Here is a 24,478-nt window from a genome sequence, read left to right as displayed (position 1 = left end):
CCACAGTAAGGAATCAGCAGAAACAAGGTTCTCTGGAAATTTCAGCACCTGTCACTGTAATCAAGTGCTCACAACTGTCTCTTTCACCACAAAATTCACATTCAGGATGGGAAATTATGAAGCCCTTGGGATTTCACTGTTTTCTTCCTCATATTTCAGCATGTGGACACTATTTCTATCACGTCCTTCCTTTTCAGGTTCTAAACTGTCTTGGAGAAAGAATGGTCACTTCATTTGTTTCTGTAACATGTAGTACAAACAATTTCTGATCAGCAAGAGTTTGTCAGCATTTCCGCAATAGAGGGTTGTTTATCTTGCAGTAATACTCTGATTTCCTGCGTTGCTACTGTTGTTACAAATGCTTCAGCCTCAGGAGAATAGAGGTTTTCAAGAATTTAAAATTCTGTTAAAAAAAAAATGAATCCCGATTCTCACATTAGTGGACAAAAGCTTGAGAACATGAACTCTGTTTCATGTCTGAAATTTAGAAAATAATAAAAAACCCACACTTTGATATTTTTAAAAATCATATGTTATGTAACTAGATCTCAGTAATTTTCAGGTGGGAGAGAGGTAAGTATGCTTCATACTTTTTTTCCAATTGATAATAATAGTCGAAAGATATTTCTAATACAAGGTCAATGCTTGTTTTTATTGTTAATTTATACTTTGATACTTACTGATTTGGAACATTTGCCAGTGGTCAATGCAGTGATTATCTGGATAGGATGCATTTATTTGATCAGGGCAATCTGTTGAACATTAAACAATATTTGAAGCATGGTTAATTATTTGCACTGAATTAGCTTGGCCTCGAAAGATTGTGGCTTGTCTGAAAAAACATAGGCAAGAAGAAAAAGCTAATTTCAAGAAAAAGCTAATTTCAAGAAAAAGATGAGAATGGTTAGCAGTGCTTTGATCCTTCAAGTTCTTCCACTGGTTATTCTCCTAGGGACCACATGTTTGTGCGTGAGTATGTTTTTATCCTCCTTTTCTTTCCATGTGCCAGCTCTGCTGTATCTGCATTTCAGGCCACTGAGGTGACCAAGTTAATGCAGCATAAGAGAGAAGCCCAATGGTTTTTTTTGGAGCAGACATCTACAGTGTCAAGGAATGGCTCTTCTGGGTACACTCAGTGGTCGCCTCACTCCCAGTGGTCTGTGGTGGGGAGCATAGTCCCTCTTCTAGCCCTGGGCACTAAGAAATGTCCCAGAACACCAGGTTGCAGCATGGGCAGCTCATCTTAAAATCATAGAATGTTTTGGGTTGGAAGGCACCTTAAAGATCATCATGTCCCAACCCCCTTGCCATGGGCAGGGACATCTTCCACTAGACCAAGTTGCTCAGAGCTCCATCCAATCTGGCCTTGAATGTTTCTATGGATGGGGCATCCACCATCTCCCTGGGCAACCTGTGCCAGTGACTCACCACCCTCACCATAAATAGTTTCTTCCTTATTTCCAGTCTTCATTCTGAAGGGACTAAATACTGGATTAAACAGGTAGGCACTGCCTTGGGACTTTTGCAAACTCTTCTGTAAAAGATAAAATTCCCCCAGCCACATGTTTTGAATGACTTAATTATCGTTGTTGCTAACATGGGAAGAAGGTTAATGGCAAAATATTCAACACAGCTAGGGGTGACCAGAGCTCTGCCATGGTAGAGCTTGATATACTTTCCTACATCTATTCATCTCCTCTTTAAAGAAGATTGGAAGAATGACTTGTAATCAAAAGAAAGTTAAAAGTCAGTTTAAAAAAAAATTCTTTTGTTCTTCCAAGCAATCAAGTAGATTTTCTCGTGAAGGAATCTGAGGTTCTTTAAAACATCTGCTTTCTTAGTGACATTTCCTATGTGTGCAGGTTCATATTCACTGAAATGCGTTTCAAAAATTCAGATGTTGATGTGTTTAAATTTAATTCTTCGGGAAAAATATATAGTGAGGGGGTTTAATGGGGCATAGATATTTTTAAGAAGTCTGGAATTTGAGATCAGTGATTTTTACAACTCAATAGAGTAATGATTAATTAGCGTATAACCAGGACCAATGTCACACTTGTTCCAGTAGTACATGTAGCCTCTTACTGAGGGGATCAGCTCTAGGATACTTCAATGCCAGTTTTACAGACTTTGTGGGAACGCCACTTCATACAAATAAGCTCCTAACGAATTTGGCAGTGTTAATTCATGCTCAGTGAGGAAGATGTGGGACCAGTCTTAGACAACATGAAGTCTTGCCCAGATTTTTTTCTAACTAGTCCTAAGTGTTAGATTGATTCAATACCTTTGGCAGTCCTAATCTGATGTTGCTTTAAAAATTGCAATGGAAAATGTAGACTATATCTCTCCCCGCCCCTGAAAATTCATTAACATTGCTAAAATGCAAAAGCAATTCTGCTGTCATTGAAAAGCAGCACGACAGAATATTCAGCAGGCTAGTTTTTAATAAAACATGCTTTTTCTTCATAATTACTATAACAAGGTTTTCTGGCTTAGCACTTGGCATGGATCCCAGAAAAAAAAAGAGGGGAATGAGTTGCCATGATGTGACCATTGCATGACAAACAAGTTATGAGAGGATATTTTTGTCTTAATGATTTGTCCTGAAGAAAAAGTTGCACTAAAATAGTTTGAATGAAAAAATAATAGATGATGCACTTTGCTGAAACCACAGAAAACACCCTTAAATTCCTATTTTCAACCTTTTCTAGAACTATCTTCATCATTTTTATTTGAATCTGGTTTTAGAAGTTTTTATAAGTAATAAGTTGATTAACAAATATTATTGGTGAAATATAGCAGAAGTCAAAAATGGGTTTAAGCAGTAGTTCGTGCTCAGTCAGTCACAATGGAACAAGAAAATACTTGGACATTCATGGATCTGGCAGGTTTGGAGCAGAACCCTAAGGCAAAAATTTTCATTCAGTTCTTTCATACTACCTGAAGAGAAACTGATGCCATCTGCATGAATCCAAACTATTTCCATAAAAAGCAAAAAGCTGCATGGTGAGGTCAGAATTTGATCCTTTACTTTAGCATGTATGGTGCAACTGCACCAAAGACTGTCTTCAGACATGGCAGGAGTTCTCGGGTTCCGGGTTTTTTCCCCCTGCTTTTCATTTCACTTCTGCTCAGCAAGATACTGTAGTAGCAATGTGCCTGCCATCAAGACATTTTATTGTTAAGTATTCCTTAATTAGCCGAAGAGAAAGCCAGAGAACTCTGCTGCAACCGAGCTGTGTATCCTCACTTATCCAGACTTGTTCTGAAGCAAACTTCCTAGAATACACTCAGATTTAAATGGTATGCTTGAGTTGGGCTAGAGAAATCTGGAACAGGACAATACAAAGTTGGATCCCACAACACTCCAGTGCTGCCCCTGCCTGTACACCAGGCTGCAGCTCCCAATTAACAGTGCTCTAAAGTGATTCAGCACATGTTCGCAGGGAAAAAAAGTTATTTTTAAATCTACAGGTGTTCAGATCAGTCCTTTTCCTTGTATCAAATTTGCCTGCAAACTCAACTTCCCTGGCAGCAGGGAGGAAGATTTGCAAGGGTCAGACTAGAAGAGGTGGCTCTTCACTGAATATTTCGGCACTTCAAAAAATTGATATCCTCTTAGTTGTGGTGGAAAGTGTTTCAAAATCACTAGCCTTGCCCAATCCAATAATCAAGTGCACTTAGTAGCGGAAAGGGAAGGATAAAAGTATCACATTAAGATCAAACAATTGCAAAAATGAGTCCCTTATCATAAGGGCCTATCTCCCTCTTGGCGCACAGCAAGTAGGATGCTGTTGGCAGCGGTACGTGTCTTTCCTTGCCTCAGGTGCTTGGAGACCAACATTTTAGGATGTTCTAAAGTCAACTCTGTCTGACATCTTTTTCTAATGCCCAACAGATCCATTCCTGTAGCAAACTCCCACTTCTGCTCCCCTCGCCCTCACTCCAGGGCTTCATCATGCACACAAGGGTTTCACGCTCCACTGTGTTGCAAACCAATCACTGCAGAGAGAAGTGAATGCTGCCAAGCCTGCCTGGATTTGTGGTCCATCAGGTGTAATACCCTTCTGCAATGCTCGCCTAAATTTGCCTGATGCAGCACGAAAGCAACAAAGCCCTGGGAGTGCCCCCAGCTAATTTTGCACCGTGCTCTCAGAGAGGGAAGCGTTGCTTGCTGACCCCTGAAGGCAATCAGCTTATGCCCTGCAGCGTGCAGGTTGATATCCTGTGTAACTAAAGGGACTTAATGACTTTGCATAAGCTTTAAGTCTAGCAGTATAACCTGCATTCCCAGCACTGGCTGTAGGAGTGTTTCATAGCACAGGCACTTGTGGTAGTGTGACTAGCTGGCTCCTGCAGCCCCCTGAAACACATTTTGTAGCTTCCCCTTGCTGTGGCATTCAAGGCTGACCCTATTTTCCACCTGGGAGCACAAGCACACCTCATCCACCAGTGAGCAGCTTTAAAAACACCCAGCTGCTACCAGGTTGCATCTTACAGTGCAGAGATTAATTTGGAAATTTTGATTTCTTGGAAAACAGGAGCAGGTAACTCCTGAGCAGAGAACCAAGCCAATTTCAGCAGCACATCTGCAGGATCTTGCTTTTTCCCTGGATCCCTTTAGGTTTTGTATCAGGTGCTACCATGGGGGTTCACTAAGAAATAATCAGCAAAATAATGATTTTAAATGTGAACTTCTCTGGGTTCTCTGGGACTGGTCGACCAGGACCACAACATTTACTCTGATGCTCAAATTGCAGTTCAGTGTGGAGGCAGGAGATGTCTTGTTAGTAGAGAAGTGAAGAACTCAGGGGTTTTGGTGGAATCCTTTCAGAGAATGGTTTCCCAGGCTAAAAACACGTGTTGCATGTGTGCTACAGATGATAATATGCCCTGCTTTCATTATACTGCAACCATGGCCTTGGCTGAGAAATACAATGTCATTGCTGGAAAAGCCACTTTCCCTTGAAGTTCAAAGACTGTCACGACCCAAGATGGTTGCAGGCAAAAATCTGGCCGATTGTAAGAGCATCAGAACTGTCGATTCCCTCCTCCTTTGGCAAGCAGCCCAGACAAAGGTTCCTACTGAGAGCTGTCAGCAGGATCAAGGGGTTCACTACGAGAAGGCAGTAGCTGTGTCTGCCCTCATGGCTCCTTCATGGCTCGTGTCACTTGTGGATGGAAGTTGATCAAATATCCATCTTCATTCTCCAGTTCAACCCCATCCCACCTTCTTGGCTGCAAAGCTGTGACTGCACAGATGAACAAATGAAAGCATAATCTTTGTTTTTCTGCTGTGGAGGCCACTTTGTGACAAGTTGCAGGAGAATTTGCAGGACTTAATGCAATTAAGTGACTAAGCCAATTCCTAGCAGTGCAGTTTAATACTGGAATTCCTGTAGTGCTTTGTTGCAGTGTGTGTGTATGTACAGAGCTAGTTTTCATCTCTCTTGCTACTCTGCCATGCAAGCTTGAGTAATTACAATGTTTTCTCTGGAAGTCTGTTTTGCACTCATGTGAATTCACAGCATAACCCTGGGCTGTCACCTTTTTGCTCTCTTTCTCCACCTGCTTTTGTGTTTTAGTGATTCAATTTTTGTTGTAATAAGGGGTAGCAATGTACCCAAGACACAATAAACAGTTCAATTGCAGAATGCCCTTGGCAGCTGTAAATAATTTCCCTTGGATTTGGGGTCAAATCTTCCTGGGTTTATGCAGAAAGAATTGCTAGAGATTAACTGGACATTTTTGTCTGAGAAAGAGCCGCAGGATTCCATCCTGAGATGAGGAAAGTTCATGGTTCTGTCATTTCTGTTTGAAATCTATTACATTTCATTAGTCTCTCTTTCTTAAGGAGTTGAAATGGAAAAATTGAGTGTATCATGTATCTGCAATGTTTAATATTAGTACAAAATCTATTTAGCAAAATTTTGAAGGTTCTTTGGAGGAATGAAGCTAAAGTTTTAGTGAAGTGTTAATCATTACAGTGACAAAAGACAACAAAGGTCAGGTGAAATTAGGATATTTTGAATTTCACAATTTTTTTCTAGGAGCCCTATAAATGTAGTTGGCTCCATAGCCAGCAGTGCACTGGTACCCGTATAAAATGTCCCTCCTAGCTTTTTTTTTTTTTAGGGTTCCTTTTTTATGAGCCTAAAGTAATAAAATTTAAAATTGCTTTCTGCAAATTCTTCCAGCTTTGTCCCTCATCACTGCAGATCGGCTATGAACAGAATCCAGCGATTTTATTCCCTCTTGACAGAGCACACAAAGTATCGGTGTGGAGCTGCAGCAAGGAGATTGTTTGGTGAAACCAGCCCCATAGTCTAATTTCTTCTCCCCCCGCCCCCGTTCCTTTTGTTCGAATCCTGCTCCTCGTTGGGCTCAGTGTTGCACCTCGTCGGAAGGACAAGATCCTCCTCTGCTGGCCACGAGCAATACGGCACCGCAGGCAGGAGGCCCTGCCTTCACTGCCCCTGCCTGCACTCCCTCCTGCAGCCGCCTCCCGGACTCCCACCCTGTGCACCCCTCCTGACAGCCTCCTTCTGCATCCCATATCCAACATCCTGCATCCCATATCCAACATCCTGCATCCCACATCCTCTCCTGGAGTGGAGGAAGGGGAGAGCTCCAGCAGACAGGAGGGAAGGAGTGAGCTCTTCCTCCTCCTCTGCTGCACACCACCATGGCAAGCTTCACACCATGAATCCAGATGGTAAAATTTGGCCCTGTGCTGGCTAGCAGGGGAGAAAATGCTTCAAAACCAGTGTGGTCTGGTGAGTGGTCCAGTGGACCTCAGGAGGGAGGAGAAAACTCTCCATGCTGAGAAGTCAGCTCTGCCAGAGGTTTTGTCTCCTGTGGCTCTGCTGCTGCAGCTCGTGACAGGCTCACAGGGAGGGAAAGTCTCAGTACAAAATGAGATACAGGAGCCTTACAGTAAAGACTGTGTTTAACTCCTGGACTCTCTGTGCTGGGTGCTCCAGAAGCTTTTGTTCCCAGTAACATTTATACTGTGGCAGCAGACAGAGGCTTTCATCCAAAAGCAGCAATCAAAATCTGGGACTCAGTCACCAGCCACCAAGCCTGTGCCAGCTCTGAAGGATGATAGTGTAAACCTGCACTGTCGAGGGCACCAGTTCATTGCCAGAGGGAGTTTAGGGTACCTGCCCTTTTGTGGTCAGTTCTGCCTGTGCTTGGACAGAGGGACAGGTGGATAAGCTGGAAAAGAATGTAGTGTAGTGCAATGTTACATCTCTCATCTTTCCTATTTTCGTGGGGTGTGAACATTGTGAGAATGTCATCTCCACCCTACAGCTGGGGAAACTGAGGCACAGAACAGCTTGGTGCACCTCGCTCAGCCTGGGCTGAAGCCCTCCAGCATTCCCTGGGGTGCCAAGGGCTGCCCCAAGTGCAGGGGCAAACTCACTAAGACAAACATTTCCGACCCAAACCCTTTCCACCCCACAAGGCAGAGAGCACAACAGGGCAGCACAAAGAGCTGGAGAGGGACATGAAATGTTTCTTGCATCATACTGCTCCCAATGCTGCTTCCTTGTTCTTTGTTTCATCTGTTCCTCCAAAAGAAAGTACACTTGCAGGGTTTGTTTTGGTCTGTGTTTATGGATGAACGCTACCACTAATTGTAAATGGAGCAATTAGACCTTTGCTTTATACAGTCTCCATTGGGGTCTGGCAAAGGATCTGAAGAAAGCTGTACCTGCACTCAGGAAACGTATACACCAAGGACAGGGCTTTTACAGCCTTCTCATTTACCATCATCTCCACACTGATTCTGGAGGGGCAATTGTGTGAGGATGTGTGTCCTTCCAGCTGCAAAGGATTTAGTTCTCTGTGTGTGTGGCTCACTCAAATGCACCTGGGAAGGAGCTCTGCTGAGTGGTTCAGGGGATAGTGCTCTCATTAATGTCAGTGGGGAAGGGGAGAGCTGGAGTGTCTGTTCTCCCTGGCTCAAACACAAGAGGGACGCAAACGTGCCTGAAGCAAAAACTCATTTATATATTCCGGATAATATTCACAAACGTGAATCCTGAGCTTTTTTATTTTGTCCTGTTTCTTATTCATTGCTTCTGATTCACTTGTTCTTAGTCGCAACCACTGTTATCTGAGAATGTCTTTCTTCTATAAATAATGTGTGACTAAACAGGGCGTATATTTACAGTTAATTGTATCTGTAGCAATGCATAGATGCACATAATAATTGTGTGTGTATGTGTGCTGTCCTTACCATGTGTGTTAAATTGTTTGGAAATACATTTTATTCCCTAAAATCATGTGAGGGATGAAGAACAGCTGCTTCAAATCTCCTTTACACCCACCATTATCATGTGTATCCTCACTGAAGGCAGGTAATCCTGTCTGCAGCTGGGATTTAGAGCAAGAGGGAAAGCAAACGGAAATTGTCACACTGGGGATGTGTCCTGGTGTAGAGTCAGTGCCTTTCCTTTCAGACAAACCTCACTCACACTCTTCAAAGGCTGAGAGCTGTTTTCCATCTTCTTCTGTTCCCTTTTTTTTTTTGCCCTTGATCATGAGCCAAACAGGAAAGGTTGGAGCCCCACGTTGCAGGTGGGACACACGGCATTTCCTCCCAGAAAGTGCCAGAAATAGTCTCCTGTATCCAGACATTGTTGACAGCCTTCCAGCTCAGGGGTCCAGATCCCACTGGGCACACTGGAGGTAAGGACCTGGGCCATGCTGCACTGCCCAACATACACTCTGCCGTGCCTGGGCAACTCCCAGCCTCCTGCTTTGGTAGCCAGCTGGAGTGTGGCCTCTGTCAGCATCTCAGAGAAGCTTGACAAGTAGCCAATGTGCCATCACCTCATAAGCAAAGAGACAATTTAACTCATTCAGGTCAGGTTTGCTCCAAATCAGACCAGCCCAGCAGCTTAGGCTGTATGCTTGGAAAAGGCAGACCTCTCCCACAGACTGTTGACTTTTTGTTACTCTTTTCAAAGAGCTCTTGAAATCTAGGCCAGTTAGCTCCAAAGTGGGTAACAGCCTTATCTGGATGTCTGGCACTAGGGGCAAACAGAATCTTTGTACTGTAAGCAAAGCTCTGCGCTGGCTTTTGTTTTTTCAGAAACTGACTCTCTGACCTTTATTATCTCATGCAGGCTTCCCATTTTTCCTTCTGGGCCAACATGATGGAAGGTAAGTGGTTTCACTTTCTTCATCTTAGCTTCTGCCTGCCACAAAACTGAAAGTCTGGCAACCTGGTTCATCAAGACCCTTCACTAGTCCCCAGTGCTGAATTATATTAACTTCATGCAGAGCCTTGCTTAAAAGAAGGTCTATCATCAAGTAAAAAGTCTGTTTGACTTCGGACAAATAATATGGTGAGTGCTTTCAGACCTCCACAGGTGCTGTACATCAGTGCAGGAGACAATGCTGCATCGTATCCCAGCCAGGAGTGTGTCTGGCACACTGGAGACAAACCAGAAGTACAGCAGCAGTACCAATGTGCAGCTGATCACAGGGTTCTCCTGGACCACACCTGGAACTCTCAGTTCCGTCCCAAGCCAGGACTTTTCTGTCACTCTCTGCCTTCATGTGCTTTGGGGACCTATGGGTGATGCAGTGGGCCATGGTCTGGAGGAGAGGTCATGGTCCTGGGCTGCAAACCTCACAGAAGGATAAGCAAAGAGCCTAGAAGGGGATGAAAACTGGAGGTCAAATAAATGAAAGCTGACTTTCCCTTGCAGCATGCAACTAACTGTGGAACTTATTTCTGCAAGGTTTTGTCCCAAGTGCAAGAAGGTTCAAAAACAAGCCCATGCAAGTAAAAAATCGTTAAAGGCTGCATCGCATTAAGATGTTGATAAGGGAAAAGCTGTGATGAATATTGTGTGAGGATGTGTAGGATGTGTGAGGATTTGTATATCCTTTCACAGCCTACATGGTCCAAGTAGAAGATTATGGTTTTATTGAATAATTTAGTATTTTTGCAGGTAAGCCCTGTTCTTTCTTTTCTTGATTTCAATGGCTCCTAGATTTGAGTTTCTAATGCATAGCTAATGAAATAATACAATAATTTTGCTCATTTTCCTGCAAAAAAATAGGGGGGGTTTTAGTATGCACTCATTATTCATCTGCATTTCTGTTCATTTCAGTGGAATTTCAGCTTTCAGGTCAAACCAGAAATCTTGGCACTCATACAGCACCAGCCAAATCAATGTTGCTGTTCTAACAACATGTGTGTAGAAAACAAATTTCCAAATAATTTTTGTGTCTGAGCTCAGTATTCGGGTTCTGCAAATATTTGGCCACAGCCATGCACTTGATTCAGGGTTTGCACACCTGTTTACACAGCCTTGTGCAAACCGGTTGATCTGCCTTTTGATGGTAGAGTATCCCTTTCACAATTTTTTAATTCATTCCGTGCCTTGTGGTGTATGGTCCTTCCGTCTGTCCTTCCACTCTCCTACTCCCCATCCCCCTGCAAGTCTCCACTCCTTCACCATCACAGTCCCCCTTCGCCCCACATCCATCCCTCTGAGGGAAAAAATGCTGCAAAACTGCTTTTAAGTAACAGCCACAAAACTATTTGAAAGGCTTTCTGGCTTTGTTGTTAGCCAGTCTCCTTTCTGAAGCTGCAGATACTCCCAGCCACAGCCCGCTTGGAAGGGAGGAAATACTGTGAGGTCTCATCTCTGCAGAAGTAAATGGGGAATATCTCATTATTTAAAATACAGTCAGGATTTCAGCCTCATAAAAATAACACTACAATAATCTCAGAGCTGGGGACAAAAAGTATTTAGGGGGGTGGTAGGAAAACTCATCCTGCTTAAATTAGGCCAGATTTCAGTCAGTCTCCAGAGGTTCAGAGAGCTTGAATAAATGCTGGGTACTTTCTGGTGCTCTTGATGTGTGTTGGCAATAGGCTTTAACTCTGCACATCACTCATCTTGACAACTGCAGTCCAACAAAGTTACCTCGCAATTCAGGTCACCCGATGGCATCCTAATGCATCACTTTCCCACTTGGAACATTAGTCATCACTTGATCCAGGGAAGGTTTTGAAAACAGTGTGACTGTCGGCATTGGGATATCTGTTCTCTCTGTAACAGAGAGCCCGTGTAAGCTAATGAACAAGGGGATATTGATCAGAAATCCATTGCTTGATTGACAGCTCTTGGTAATGTGAAAAACTGCAGATGAAAGCTTGTGCAGTTTAAAAGATCACCCAGACCTCAAAGCTGATTTGAAGCTTTAAAAGTCAATCTCTGTCTATCAATTATGGGGGGATTTTTTGTACTACACAGAGGAAAGTTATTCTTTGAAAATTTGCATGCAGGATGTCTAATTTAATTTCATGTAATAGTCACATTTCAGTGACAAATGTCAGATCACTGCTTTTTTTAAGCATGTTAAGGTTTTCCAGCACTTACAAAGAACGAACACTCTGATTTAGTAATATGTTTAAATCAACCAGTGTATCAGATTTTGTGCTTTAATTATGTGCTCAGATTTAAAAAAGTGTTGTTTTTGCTTTACTACACCTATGGCTTGTTATGAATAATTTAAAAAATTGGAATGGGAGCACTTCTTAAATAAGAGATGTGGAAGGCAAACAGTTATTTAGTGTCAAAGCAGTGATAAATAAGAAGACACCTTTTATTTTGGTATCATATGCCCCAGCCAGGGTTTTCTGGTCTTTGTTTTCCACTGTTTCATGCAGCTGGAGATGACATGGACTAGCTGGAAGATGGGAAACATCACCCATGTGACCTGTAGGAGCTATGTCTGTTTCTCAGTTTTACAAAGAGGGATGGCAATGGGGAAAGCAGGGACACTGCTCATTTCTCAGATCTGCTGCACTCTTACATCACCTTGCCTGGTCTCCTGGACAGTAACCTCAGCTTCCTGACTCCCATATCCACATGGGGGCCTGGGTACCCAAAAGGGCTTGCTGATGTTTTCTGAGCCCTTTCCATATGCACCCTTAACTCCATGCTTTGGCCATTAAATTTCTTGAAATGGTAATTGCCAGCCTTTAAGGGGGTTGGTCAGTGTTGCCTGCTTTACCTCAGCCCTGGCTACTTGCTCTCTTTGAGGGCTGCTGGGTGCCAAACTGGCTTCAGGTGTGCAACAGCCTGTCCCAAAATTGCCCCATCAGTGCACGTGGTGCTCCCCAGCCACTCAGAGCTGCCAGAAGCACGTCCTGCAAAACATGAATTACATCTCGGTCAACTTGTTTACAGAAGAGATGCACTTAGAAATAGTTCATAGCATATCAAGTAATTACATAGGTGTTATTAATAAATGATTAATCTGTGGCTGAGAAATCATGCCAAACAAAAATCAAGTGACAGTAGCTTCATTTCTTAACAACTCACACTAAGCAGTTGGTTTAAAAACCAGGGTAGATGATTCTACAACAGCTTAGCTATTTGTGCTCATTTGGGGCACTTATTTTTCCTCTGTTGATTCAGCAGAGTCCTCACCAGCCTCTGTAAAGCACGCTGGCATGTTTGCAGTCTGCCTTTGCAGCCGTCAGTCCCCTATTCATCCTTCATAACTTTTAGCAGGTATATTTTTTCCATAAAAAGGGATACCCCATCCTTCAGAAAGCATCTGCAGAATAAAAGCCAACGTGCCCCTCTAAGATTCTGAAAATAAACAGGGGATGCAAAATCAGACTACTTCAGACAGTTCCTTCAACCTCAAGTCATTTGCAAAATCTCCTCTCCAACAAAATGAACTTGGAGGCTGCATTTCAGGCAAAACTTCCTTTTTGTTTTTCTACCTTAACTACATCACATTAAATTTAATTTTGTACAGTGTAGACAATGTCCTTATCTTTCAGCAAGATCCTTCTGTTCCCCAGCAAGGCATACACTTCTGCAACACTTGCACATAGTCGAGATTCGGCTCCTGTGGAAATAATGAGCTGAGGAAAAGGAGTCTTGACTTGACATAGCAATAAATGAGGTGAAACTTTCCTCTATTTTTTTTTTTTTGGTGAGAAACGAGAGTTGGCATGTAGGAAAAAAAAAAAAGAAGAAAAAAGACAGTTCTATTTTAATATGAAATATAAAACACCCATTGTACAAACGTGGAATTTCTTTCTTTTTTTCAGAAGCAAAGAAAGAATAAAGATAAAGGCTGCAAGCGAATGAATGAGGAGAGAAAACTAAGATAATGCAGTCGATAATCAGTTCAAGGCAGAGCATTATCCATGGGGCCATCGGTCCAGCCCTAGGGGAGAGCTTTTTAAAATGTCTCTGTACGTAGCTTAGCTTTGCTCATTACCATAGCTTGTCTTTGAAACACTGCAGTGGCTTCCACTGGCAAGAGCTGTACCTGTGCAAGGAGCCGCCAGCCCACTTTAATCAAACAACCCCCCCAGCGTGGCTGGCGAAGCCGCGGGTCCCCGCGGGCCCCGTGAGGACACTGGCTCCTGTAGGCCACGGGCTGGCAGAGGCAGGGGTGGGCTCCTCAGCACGTGTCTGCAGTGCCGGGCTCTCACTCCTCGAAGGCTCTTTGTGGGTGAGAAGTCACGCAGACCTGCAGATGCGTCAGGGCCTCTGTCCCCTGATTGCCCTCGAGATGGGACTCTGTGCTCCCACACACAGCAGGGCCCCTGAGCTGGGGAGGGCCCTGCCTCATTCTGCAACAGCAGTGGTGATGGTCAGCAAAGCAGTTGGACAAAGAAAACCCCTTCTTCTCATAGGAAACTGAATCTCCTTTTGTCACTGTGCTGGTACCTGCCTCAGCATCTGCCCCGGCTGTGGTGCCACACGGGGATTTGCCTGGATAGCCCTGGCCTGCATCCCCTCTGGGGCATCCTGACTGTTACCACAGGAGATGACTGGGCAGCCAGAGCCCCAGTGCCCTTCAGGAGCATCCTCAAGGGCAGCGCTGGGGCCAGCTGTGCTCAGGGTGGCCATGCTGGGCACTAGGTGAGCTCTGCCTATGCCAAGGAGGAGCTGAACAGCACCTTTGGTCCTCAAGATGGTCTCTAAACCCACTGACATCCCAAATGACCGAAAGGAAAAAGGACTGTCCATCTCAGGGATTAACTTCTTTCATAAGTTTTCTTGTTCCAGTTTTAATTCCTCTGTTCTTTCACTCTCTTCTCACCCCTCCCTGCAGATGAGGCTGATGACTACGAGAACTACTACGACTACACAGAACCGGATCAGGACACCAACCTCCAGCAGGAGCCCTGGGAAGAAATTAGCTGGTTTGAGACATCTTTAGGTGACAGCTTTGACATGAAAGGTACCTCTCAGGGGTGGGCAGGGAAGGAAGGGGTAAAATCCCAACCCTGTGCTTGAAGCGTGAGCATGGCAGGCCTGGCTGCCAGCTTGCTCTCGAAATGCCTGCATCAAAGGGATGAGTTAGGAGGATCGTTTGCAGTGTTCTTCTTTGTATTTCTCTTGTAAGGATCCTGTGTTTTATCTCCAGGTTTCACAGGATGGATTCTGATCATGCAGAACATTTCTGATTGCTACTACAAAAAAGCATAGGCTTATTTGTCTATAGACACTGAAAGATGTAATTGCTGTTTTCATGGAATATATGTTCTGTATTTATGCTAGGAATCAAATGTAGAGCAGGTTTCTTTTTTTCTTCTTCTTCTTCTTTTATCAGTTGCAGGGGTTTTATTTCCTTTTCTTTTTTTGTTTTGCTGAACTTCAGGAAAACAGGAATGGATCCTTGAGATTGCTCAGGGGACTCAAAAAGAGAGGCAGGGAAGTTGCCTGTAACATTTCCCAAGTTATCCCCTGGTACAAAACAAGCAGAGCTGACTTTTGTCTGTCTCCAATACCAATTGCTCCTGGCAGCCTGGTCTGCAGTGGAGATGTTGAGCACAGCGTAAAGAGCAGCACACAAGTGACTTTCATCAGGTGCCAGCTCCCTTGAGGCAACAGCCACCCAGGGGTATGGTAGTAGTCTAATGGATGGCTGTTCCATGGGAGATTTAATGCTATGTTCCAAACAGGACAATGCCAAATCCACATCGCTCCAGACTAAGTGCATGAAGGCAGACAGCCAGAAGCAATGCCAGAGAGGCAAATCTACCCCCAATCAAAGGAATGGACTTGCCCCATTACAGCTCTGTAATAGACAGGGCAAAGGGAGTAGCGCAGCCCCAGACCCAAAGCCATGAGCCACTGCAGCTTGGAATAAACTCTGCAGCAACTCGAACCACTCCTGTGGCTGCTGAGCTGATGCATAAGCACAGCAATTGTTACACAGGGTGCTGTGCCTGCTGACTCCTGCAGCCACAAAATGCAAGAAGAAAAAGCAGGTGATGAAGGTTGAGAGGCTGAAAGATCTCCATCCTTACCTCTGCAGATGCATGCTTCTCCAACCCCTGCAAGAATGGTGGTACATGTGAAGCCAAAGGAAGAGACTTCAGCTGTCACTGCCCTGAGCCATACGGTGGGACTACATGTGAAAAAGGTAATTGCTCTCTTGCTAATTTACACTCCTTATTTTGGCAGTTAATGCTACTGTTGCAACTTATAAACCCACAGGTTGCTGAGCTGAGTGTTCTGACAGCCCACAGCAGTCATGTCCATAGTTCTTAGGATCTCATCCAGGCCAAAGCCTGTCTAAACAGCATCGAGTAAAATAGACCTCAGGAGTGCAGGGAGTGCTCCTCTATGCTCTGCAAGGGGCGCAGTGGGGAGCTGTTCACTGGTACCACAGATTTTTTGCCACAGATACTGTGAATGAGAAGTGAGATCCCAATCCACACCTGCCAAATGAAAGCTTCCTTGAAGTCAAGAGAAGCCATCTTCCCATGATCCCTGCAAGAGAGCAGCTCTTGTGCACACACAAATGCTGATGATGTGCTTTGTGTCCCTGTTTTCCACAGTGGAGGACATGTGTCTGGAGAAGAACTGCAACCATGGTGACTGCCTGATTATATTAACTCCACCTTATTTTAAGTGCAGCTGCAAGCCTCCCTACAAGAGACCCTCCTGCCAATATGGTGAGCACAAATTGTGGGGGGGACAGCACCATGGCTGGTCTGCAGTGGGAAATCACCCACTGCAGAGGGTGATCCTGCCCTAGTCATGCTGCAGCTCCCATCCACGGCCCCGGCCAGTGATGAATTATGCTTGATTTGAGGGGTGGTGGTTCAGTCACTGGTAAAACCCCCAGAGATACGCATTTCTCAAGATTTTGTGAGAACTCAAAGCCAACAGTCTGAGTGGGAGCTCTCTCCAGTTTCCACTGGGCATGCGAGTGGCTGTATAGTGTTCAGCACATTGACAAGACGGTTCTGTGTTTTCCACATTGACAGCATCCAAACAGTGCAGTCCAAACCCTTGCAAAAATGGAGGTATCTGCAGACGGAACAGATACAGGTCAAAATTCACCTGCAAGTGCCCTGAACCTTTCAGAGGGAGATTCTGCGAGATCGGTACGTCACAGTCCCAGGACAGAGGTAGGGGTGAACCTCCAGACAGCCAGGGGCTGGCTTCCCCCTGCAGCCACACTAACTGATGCTACTCCTGTAGCATCCTGTGGTGACTTCCTGTCACTGCTCCAAGAGCCTGACTACACTGGGGCACCAGCCCCTTTGGAGAGAGGGTCAGAGGAAGAGGCTGACTTCTGCAGCCAGTGCTGGCAAAGGGGCTTGAAACAGTTGCCATCAGGGTGTTTTCTAAGTGTGCTTTGGCAAGGTCCCACTGGTGTATATAGTGAGTGAGCACACATTTCCCAGAGGTCACATGTCACAAAGGGAAGAAGTGTCGAGTTTTCCTTAAACACTCAAAATCTGATGTAGTGAAGATGCCTGTTCAGTTGCCTGTGACTCCCCAGGCTGAGGGGAGTGGCCTTTGAAGTCAATCAAGCTAGAAGGTGGACATATGTTGGGACATTATTCTAATTTCTGGCCTGTGTACAATAAGGAACATAATTACTTGGCCCAGCAGGTTCTTCTGATCCTCCATAAAATGAATGTAGGACAAAGAACGGAAGGAAGAGGAACCACTTTGAGCAAGGAGCAACACCAAAATCATTTTTATATGAGCATTGTCTTTCTACAGGACCTGATGATTGTTATGAAGAGGACTCCTCTACATACAGAGGAACAGTGAACCAAGCAGAAAATGGCAGGACCTGCCTGCACTGGAATTCCCACCATCTCTTGGACCACCCTTTTAATGCTTTTATGGAGGATGCTGACTCATACGGCATTGGTGAACACAACTTCTGCAGGTAATATTTTGAAGAAGCATTTGTAGAGGTCTGTATAAAAGAGATCCCTGAGGACACACTGCTCACAAATTTGAGAAACTGGTGGTGTTAAGATCTCACATTTTTCTAGATACCGCCTGCCCATAAAACACCAGAATATTAGAGATACCTTCTCTAACCATGCTGATGTGAGGCTTCCAGAAGCTGCCCTCTATTTTTGAATCAGTCCCACATTTCTCTTGTGGCTAAGATAGGTATGGGAATAGTAATAAGGCAGTATTGTATGGCTCGCTCAGGCCTCTTCTTTGTCAAATCTTATGAAGTATTATCTCTGGAAGTTCATCTCCCATATGGGAGCATGAGGCTGCTACTTAAGAATCCTCAGCTCCTTCACTGGTTTCATGGAGATGTCCCCATTCCCAATGACTGATTCTCTCAACTGTTCCCCTCAGGAATCCTGATGAGGATGAAAAACCTTGGTGCTACATCAGAAAAAATAAGAAAGTAGATTGGGAATACTGCAATGTTTCACCCTGCTCAGGTAAAGAATTAGAAGAGAGTGATTTGGCAGCAGGTGGTCTAGAGCAGCAGGTTGCTTAACTCTTCCAGTCTGATGATATCTCTGCATTATACATCTGCTGTCTTCCAATGCAGCTGAAGAGACCCCAACAGAACCCCCAACAGACCCCCCTGAAATATTCCAAACCTGTGGACAACCAGAAGTTCGTAGAACACGCAAGAGGATCTATGGTGGATCCAAGGCTACACCTGGACAACATCCCTGGATGGCATCTCTGCAGAGACAGACTCCAGATGGGAATGAACATTTCTGTGGTGGAGTGCTAATTAAATCATGCTGGGTTCTTACTGCTGCACACTGCCTTGAGTAGGTGCAAGTCTTATGATCAGGGTAGATAAATGTATAAAAATCAGGATGGTTAGTAAAGGCAGTTTGGTATCCAAATTATCTGCAATCAAAATGATTGCTGGGAGTCAAACTGAAAGGAAAACATATATGTAAAAAGAAAATGGACACATACATAAAAATGTTTATATACTTGAAAATGGTGCTTGCTGGAATAAAAAACTTAGGCCCCACTCAAATAAAATGAGCTAAAGAAGTTGTGTAGAGGGAAAAAGGAGGAAAGTAACAAGATTTTGTGAAGTATAAAAGAAGAACTATGAAAAACTCAGGGGATGTTGGGATGCCATAAGCAACATCACGTATTACATCAGAATTAAGTTCTTTGAAACAGTCAAAATATGCACTTAGCTTTAATTTTTTTCTGTGTCAACTAGCATAGAATATTACACTTCCTCCAACATTTGTATTGAATTAGTTGGAAGCCACCACCCTAGGAAACAGGTAAATTACACACTGGAAATCATTCCAACACAGATGATTTTAAATATGCTCAGACAACGGCAAGCAACTGTACTCCCATGGCTACATGAGCTGCCACTCGTCATCACTGCCACAGGAACAGATCATGTGCACACTGTTACTCTGCCCTAAAATGCAGAGAAAATCACATACATGCAGTTTTAAATCACTTTATATCATGATTGCAACAATTTAAGAGCACATGTATTTTCCACCACTGCTTTCCTATCTAAGCGTTCCTATAATGATTTTAGGAAATCTTCTGGATGGGCTTTACAACAGGAAGGAATATCTTGACTTCTTCATACTAAAAGTGCAGGTTTTCACTGCCACCGATAGAAAATGTCTGTATATAAATGACTTTTTTTTTTTCCAGAAACCCGGAAACAAAGATCCAAGTAGCCCTTGGAAAGCAAAACCTCAAGACGAAAGAGAATCATGAGCAAGTATTTGATGCAGTGCAAATAATTTTACATGGTGAATACAGAGAGAAGGGTGGTGTCCTGTACAATGATATTGGTAAATCCTTTATTTGATACTCACGTGGCTCACCTCCAACCTTTGCCTCTCTCCCAATTGACTAAAGTCAATGTAAAATTCTCATTGAGACTATGCTCTGGAAATAATCAGGCCAAATTGTGATCTGGACCCATTTGAATCTTTGGGATGTAACTTGTGATGGGCAGGCAGAAGTCACTGCACAGGAGGAGCCAAACAATGGGAACAGGTCCAGCACAGGGGGGCAAATGGAATGTTGGGTTTATACAGCTTTGCATGGGGTTGTATCACACACTGGTAACAATGGTTAGGGATCAAAATTAGCTCCAAATACTTTTTGTTATTATTTATCTCCTCTCCAGCACTACTTAAACTGCAGCCTGTTGACGGTTCCTGTGCAGTGGAAACAAAGTATGTGAAAACAGCATGTGTCCCTGACTTCTTCCTTCCTGTTGGGGCCTCCTGCTTCATTTCTGGATGGGGCGAGACAGAGACAGGTACTTGTGGGCGAACTGGATTTTGGTGGGTACTTCAGTGGCCAGGTGGGCTGGTACTTTCAGTAACAGTTGCCAGACCCAAATGAGGACTTAGGCACTAGTGAAACCAAGACATGGAATTCAAAAGTAAGATCAGCTAAAACATGCCTTGCAAATTACTCTTTAGCCAGAAATCTCCAACTGCTTAATCAACCAAACCTTTCAGAGTTCTGATAAAATGCCTGATGCATTCTTTTGCCTGCCATCTGACTCTCTATGTCATGGTTTCATCTGAAGCCAGCAGCAGAAGCAAGGAAGTATCAAGAGAGGCTATTGTATATCTTGTGTGTTTCAAGACAGCTCCAAGAAAGACAGGAATTTTCACATGGTTTTCCAGCCCATTGGGTCAGAAAAAGCTTTTCAGAAGCAGCATCTGGACCTTCAGATGTACTGAAAAATAAAAAAAATCCCAAGCTTTTCAAGTTCAACCAGCTCTATCCAAAAACCTTTCTTGCCCATGGTAAATCCTAAGGGGAGAAATTATTATGCTTAAAAAATGATAATGGCAATTTTCTGAAAAATGCATTTTCTTATGTTCTGATTGATGTGTTGCTGTAAAGCAGCAGAAGGAAAACGTGTCACTGAGGCTGCAGTAGGTGTCCTAGTGCTTTGTGGCTGATACAGCCTGATATGATACACAGGATGGAATTCTCCCTTCTGATTTAACTCCCTTTGAAGTCCACAAGAGAGGAGTCTGCTCATTTGATCAGAATGCACCAACAGAATCTAATGGACATTTTTTAAAGTTCCAAATAAGTCTCCCTTAAAAAGGGTAAAAGGGATTTTATGGGGTTTTTTTCCCCAACAAAGAATATCAAGTACCCTGTATGTGTTCAACCTAGATGGCTCCTTCTTTGAGCAGAGCCATTATTAGCATTTCAGGAAATCACTGAAGAAATGGAATATTTCCTGCAACTCAAGCAGAACCAAACTTATAAACCACCTTTAATTATCTACAGATGTAGTACTTTGAAACTCTGGCTATTGCCTTTAGATGTCAAGTTATGTCTTTAGATTTGCTGTAATTAATCATTGCCCTTAAATATTGTATGATTTTCAGTTTTCATCTGTTTCATTAGCTTGCATGTGAAAGCATCTAATAGTACCAGCCTGAGAAGTGCTGAGCAGCTCAAAGTCCCATGGGGACCTCTGGGAGCTGCACCTTGGAAAAGCAGGATTACACGGAGAGAGCTGATTGGAACCAAATTCTAAATACCTGACTCCACTTTTATTCAGGAAACAACTCAGTGTCCTGAGTGAAACTTCAGTCTCCAACTCACTGGAAACTTACCATTTCAGCCAGATAGTTATTTTCTTCCCAGGCTAGCACATGCATCCCCCCTGCTCTTCCCCCATCCCATTTATACGGCAAGCAAGATCATGTTTTGAATAAAAGACAACATGTAACAGGAATGGAGGAAGGTGACTCCACTTTTTTGGTGCACATCCCATAGATGAACAATCCCATCAGCTGTTAGATGCCAATGTCAAGCTGATTTCGCAGAGGAAATGCAATGAACCCAAACTACATGATAACAGACTGGATGATAGCATGCTTTGTGCAGGAAGGCTTCGGAAACCTGGAATCGATTCTTGTCAGGTCTGTTGCTTTTTTTGTATTTGAACACTAATTTTTTGTGTAAAGAGTCAGGCTGTGCAGAGCTCTGGCAGCATGCTGCATATGTATCTGTTCTCACATCAGTGTATTTCAACAGCCTTTCTGCAGTACACTTTGAGTTGTACATCCTTAGAGCTAATATTGCCACTGTCACCTACAGGCAGATCTATGGAATCAAGAGACCAGCCTGGAAAGCTTGGCTTCTGAGGCAGTTTGTCAAAATAACCTGAAAACTTGCTCTTTTTTTACCTCAGCTTTTTAATGGCCTCTACCTTGAGTGTCAATTCTAATCCGATTTTCACTATCAGAGCTAAGACTCGCAGGGAGTCAGTATTGATGTTTCTTTTCATTCCAGCTACCACAAATGTGAAACAGGTTCGTACTTATACCATTGAAAGGTAGGGAAGAGATTGAACAACACTTCCTAAGGTGCAAATTACCACTGTAGAGTGTATTTTGCAATAGAAATCAGAAGTAAAACAAAAAAATGAGACCAACCAACTCAGAATAAGGCTATTTTGAGGAGTGTGAGACATCTTAAGTTTTCGTTTGTGCCAGGGATCACATCTCTATCTTTCTGAGTTCAGACTCTGAGTTCCTGCTACTTTCACGCCTGGGAAATTTCATGTGACCTTGTCAGATAGATGTCACAGACTGGAAAAAAATGAAAACATACATCCAAAATGTCTGATATCATTTGACCTGGTCACAGAACTGCAAGCCTACTCAGGGGCTAAGCAGCATCTGATGGTAGATGCCATAGGAAAAAACCACCATTGCAGCTTCAAAGTCTTGTGATGAGAGAGAACCATTCTGATTTTGGTTAATATTTTGCTTCATGCTTTGAACATGTGTGCTTTCCTTCATCAGGGAGACTCTGGAGGCCCACTGACTTGTGTAGAAAACGGCTCCTACTACGTATACGGCCTTGTGAGCTGGGGTGAGGGGTGTGGGTTAAAAAACAAGCCAGGAGTTTATACCCAGGTGACAAAATTCGCCAGTTGGATTACAGCTGTAATTCAGTCTTCATCGAGATCACATTATTAGGAGAGAGATTTGGAATGACAAACGGTAAGATTGAGAGATTTACTATTTTCAGCAATTCTCCAAATGCCTCCTCTTTGATGAAAAATATTACTGATATTTTCTCACGGCCTACATGGGGCATGCTTCATCACCATCTTGAAAATAGCCTTTAGAATGTTAGCTAGAATGTCAGTGATAGTTTTTCTGTTGTGGGCTTTGAAATAAGCCCACATTTTGTAGCTAAACAGATCAGAAAGTAAAGCTACTCCATTTCTTCCCCAAAAAAATCAAAGGCACTGATATCAATGTTTCTAGACCTGCTTTTCAAGTCATGAACCTTTGCCAAGCTCAGGTGCTGCCAGACATTTCCTCTTCCCCTCATGCTCCTGTCAAAGGTGTGTTTTTTCTGCACTCATTGCACCCTGATACCTCAAAGTTATTGGTGTGTGCTCTTACAGCCAGTACCATTTTTCACATACTCGAGAATCACCAGGTGGCTGAGTTTGCAAGATTGCAGCCATTGGAATTTCTTGAGGAGAGAGGATCAGGCAGGACAATTATTTTTTAAAACCACTTCTGTAGGTAAATAGCTACAAATTCCATTGGCTGTGCATTCCAGATTGAAAAACAAAAAAACACTTTAAGAATTATTAAAACACTATTAGAATTATCCACTTTATTCCTGATTAGAGGATAATTACTTGTTTACTCCAGATCTACAGTGGTTTGTACGTGCTTAACAATACCAGTGAGACCTAGTTAGTATTAAATGCCATTAAAAAATCTGTGTCTAAAGCCATTGCATAATCTGGGGCGTCTCATAAGATGTACATGTCAAATTGTGTAATTTTTGCCCAGTGATTCTGCACAGAAATTTGAAAAACAAGGAATTGGTATCAAATCAGGATATAAAGAATAGACTTGTTTGTGAAGAGTCAATTCCTTAAACTAGCAATGTCACTCTCAGTTGAATTCCAGGATTTACAACCTTCTCTAAGCAGCTACCTAATCTGTCAATAGCTACTGCAAAGAGTAATCCTGATTTTTTACTTTGGAAGGTTTTAAAAAGGCTGAAGAACTAATTGTGTTCTGAATACATTCTGATAGTCTAGAGCAGACTGCCTGACATCTGCTAGAAAACCTGTCTTTGGATCATCAGTTATAATTTTGCTCCCACTGGCCTTTGACTCGTTCATCTCTTAAACCACTGAATCATACTTTTGTATTCTCTTAGGTCAATGGTGCCAATAATCCAGGAACTCCAAAAATTACAAATATGGAATAAGAGTCACCTGATTTATTAATTACAAATTCTTTCATATTCTACCATCCGTGGTACAAAGCTGAGCCTGCCAGTCATCTAGTACTAATTTCATTTACAGCTTTAAATAAATAGCAGAATCTGTAATACATTCAGTGGTAAATCACAAAGTGTCCACACAAAATTAAAATTATCAGTTATAAATTGCAATGTTTTGGTTGCTTTTTAAAACAAAAATTCTTAAATGCCATCTATTGTGCTTCCCAGAAAACTGGAAAAGCTACAGGATTTGCAGGACAAGATGAAAATCTATTTGTGTTATGTCATGTTTCTGTTTACTTCTGATAGAGCTGCATTTGCCTTCTCTTGACTTGCAGAATTTCTGAAGCATCGGGGTTGACTCCAACTTGCTGAGATCCTTCTGTCGCCAGCTGGTCCTGTAAAATCACACCCAAATAAATTGTGAAACCAGCCAGCGGACAGGAGAGGGTTTTAACTATTATTCTGTAACAATATTTTCATGCTCAAAATTACACAACTGGCAAAAAAAATGAGGAAAATCTAAATCACTGTTCTGCACTAAGCGTATTTCTGCAGTGGAGAAGTACAAAAAACGGACCTGTTCATGTAAGTTAGATACCTCACATACCAAAGGACTAAATGTGCTCAAGTCCTAGTTTCTATTTTGAACCCTAAACAAAAAGCAAACCAACAAACACCTGAGTTCCACATGGATTGCACACCTGTAGGTTTCCCTGGGACCATCAGATCACTCTCATACCTTTTACTTAAGAAGATATTGCCTGTAGTTCCCACTATGTGCTTCACCCAACCATAGCTCTCACTTATTTCCTGAGTAACTTTTCATATGGGAATGTAAATCATGGATATGTACTGTTTCTTTTGGTCTGGATTATTGTTTGACTTCTTACCAAAGTTAACAATTAAATGATCAAAGTGTTTGAAGTGCA

General features: G+C 43.1%; 2 protein-coding genes across 6 annotated transcripts in view; one reads left to right on the top strand and one right to left on the bottom strand.

Moving 5' to 3' along the window:
* Positions 1 to 811: 811 nt before the first annotated feature.
* On the top strand, positions 812 to 24,478 carry HABP2 (hyaluronan binding protein 2). Of its 5 annotated transcripts, none has more exons than XM_010408835.4 (14): positions 812 to 969; positions 9,138 to 9,174; positions 14,119 to 14,247; positions 15,328 to 15,435; positions 15,854 to 15,970; positions 16,286 to 16,405; positions 17,034 to 17,205; positions 17,637 to 17,725; positions 17,839 to 18,070; positions 18,945 to 19,087; positions 19,429 to 19,563; positions 21,057 to 21,202; positions 22,091 to 22,291; positions 23,885 to 24,478. In XM_010408835.4, the coding sequence occupies exons 1-13, from the start codon at positions 895 to 897 to the stop codon at positions 22,265 to 22,267; spliced, it is 1,680 nt and encodes a 559-aa protein (XP_010407137.3). In that variant the 5' UTR covers positions 812 to 894; the 3' UTR covers positions 22,268 to 22,291; positions 23,885 to 24,478. The 5 variants fall into 5 exon arrangements, with proteins under 5 accessions (XP_010407137.3, XP_019149502.2, XP_039410128.1 ...); XM_019293957.3 differs by having other exon boundaries at positions 23,856 to 24,478; XM_039554194.1 differs by having other exon boundaries at positions 23,481 to 24,478.
* LOC104695204 (nebulin related anchoring protein) overlaps positions 23,529 to 24,478 on the bottom strand; it is a 47,825-nt gene continuing 46,875 nt past the window's right edge. The window contains exon 42 of the mRNA XM_019293956.3: positions 23,529 to 23,944. Within this exon, the coding sequence (XP_019149501.3) occupies positions 23,843 to 23,944 (102 nt within the window). The 3' untranslated portion in view covers positions 23,529 to 23,842. The remainder of the gene's footprint in view (positions 23,945 to 24,478) is intronic.

The sequence above is a fragment of the Corvus cornix genome, chromosome 6 (genome assembly GCF_000738735.6).
Source record: "Corvus cornix cornix isolate S_Up_H32 chromosome 6, ASM73873v5, whole genome shotgun sequence".
Lineage (NCBI taxonomy): Eukaryota > Metazoa > Chordata > Aves > Passeriformes > Corvidae > Corvus > Corvus cornix.
The sequence above is the reverse complement of the archived record's forward strand: the minus strand, read 5'-3'. Positions and strand labels throughout refer to the sequence as shown.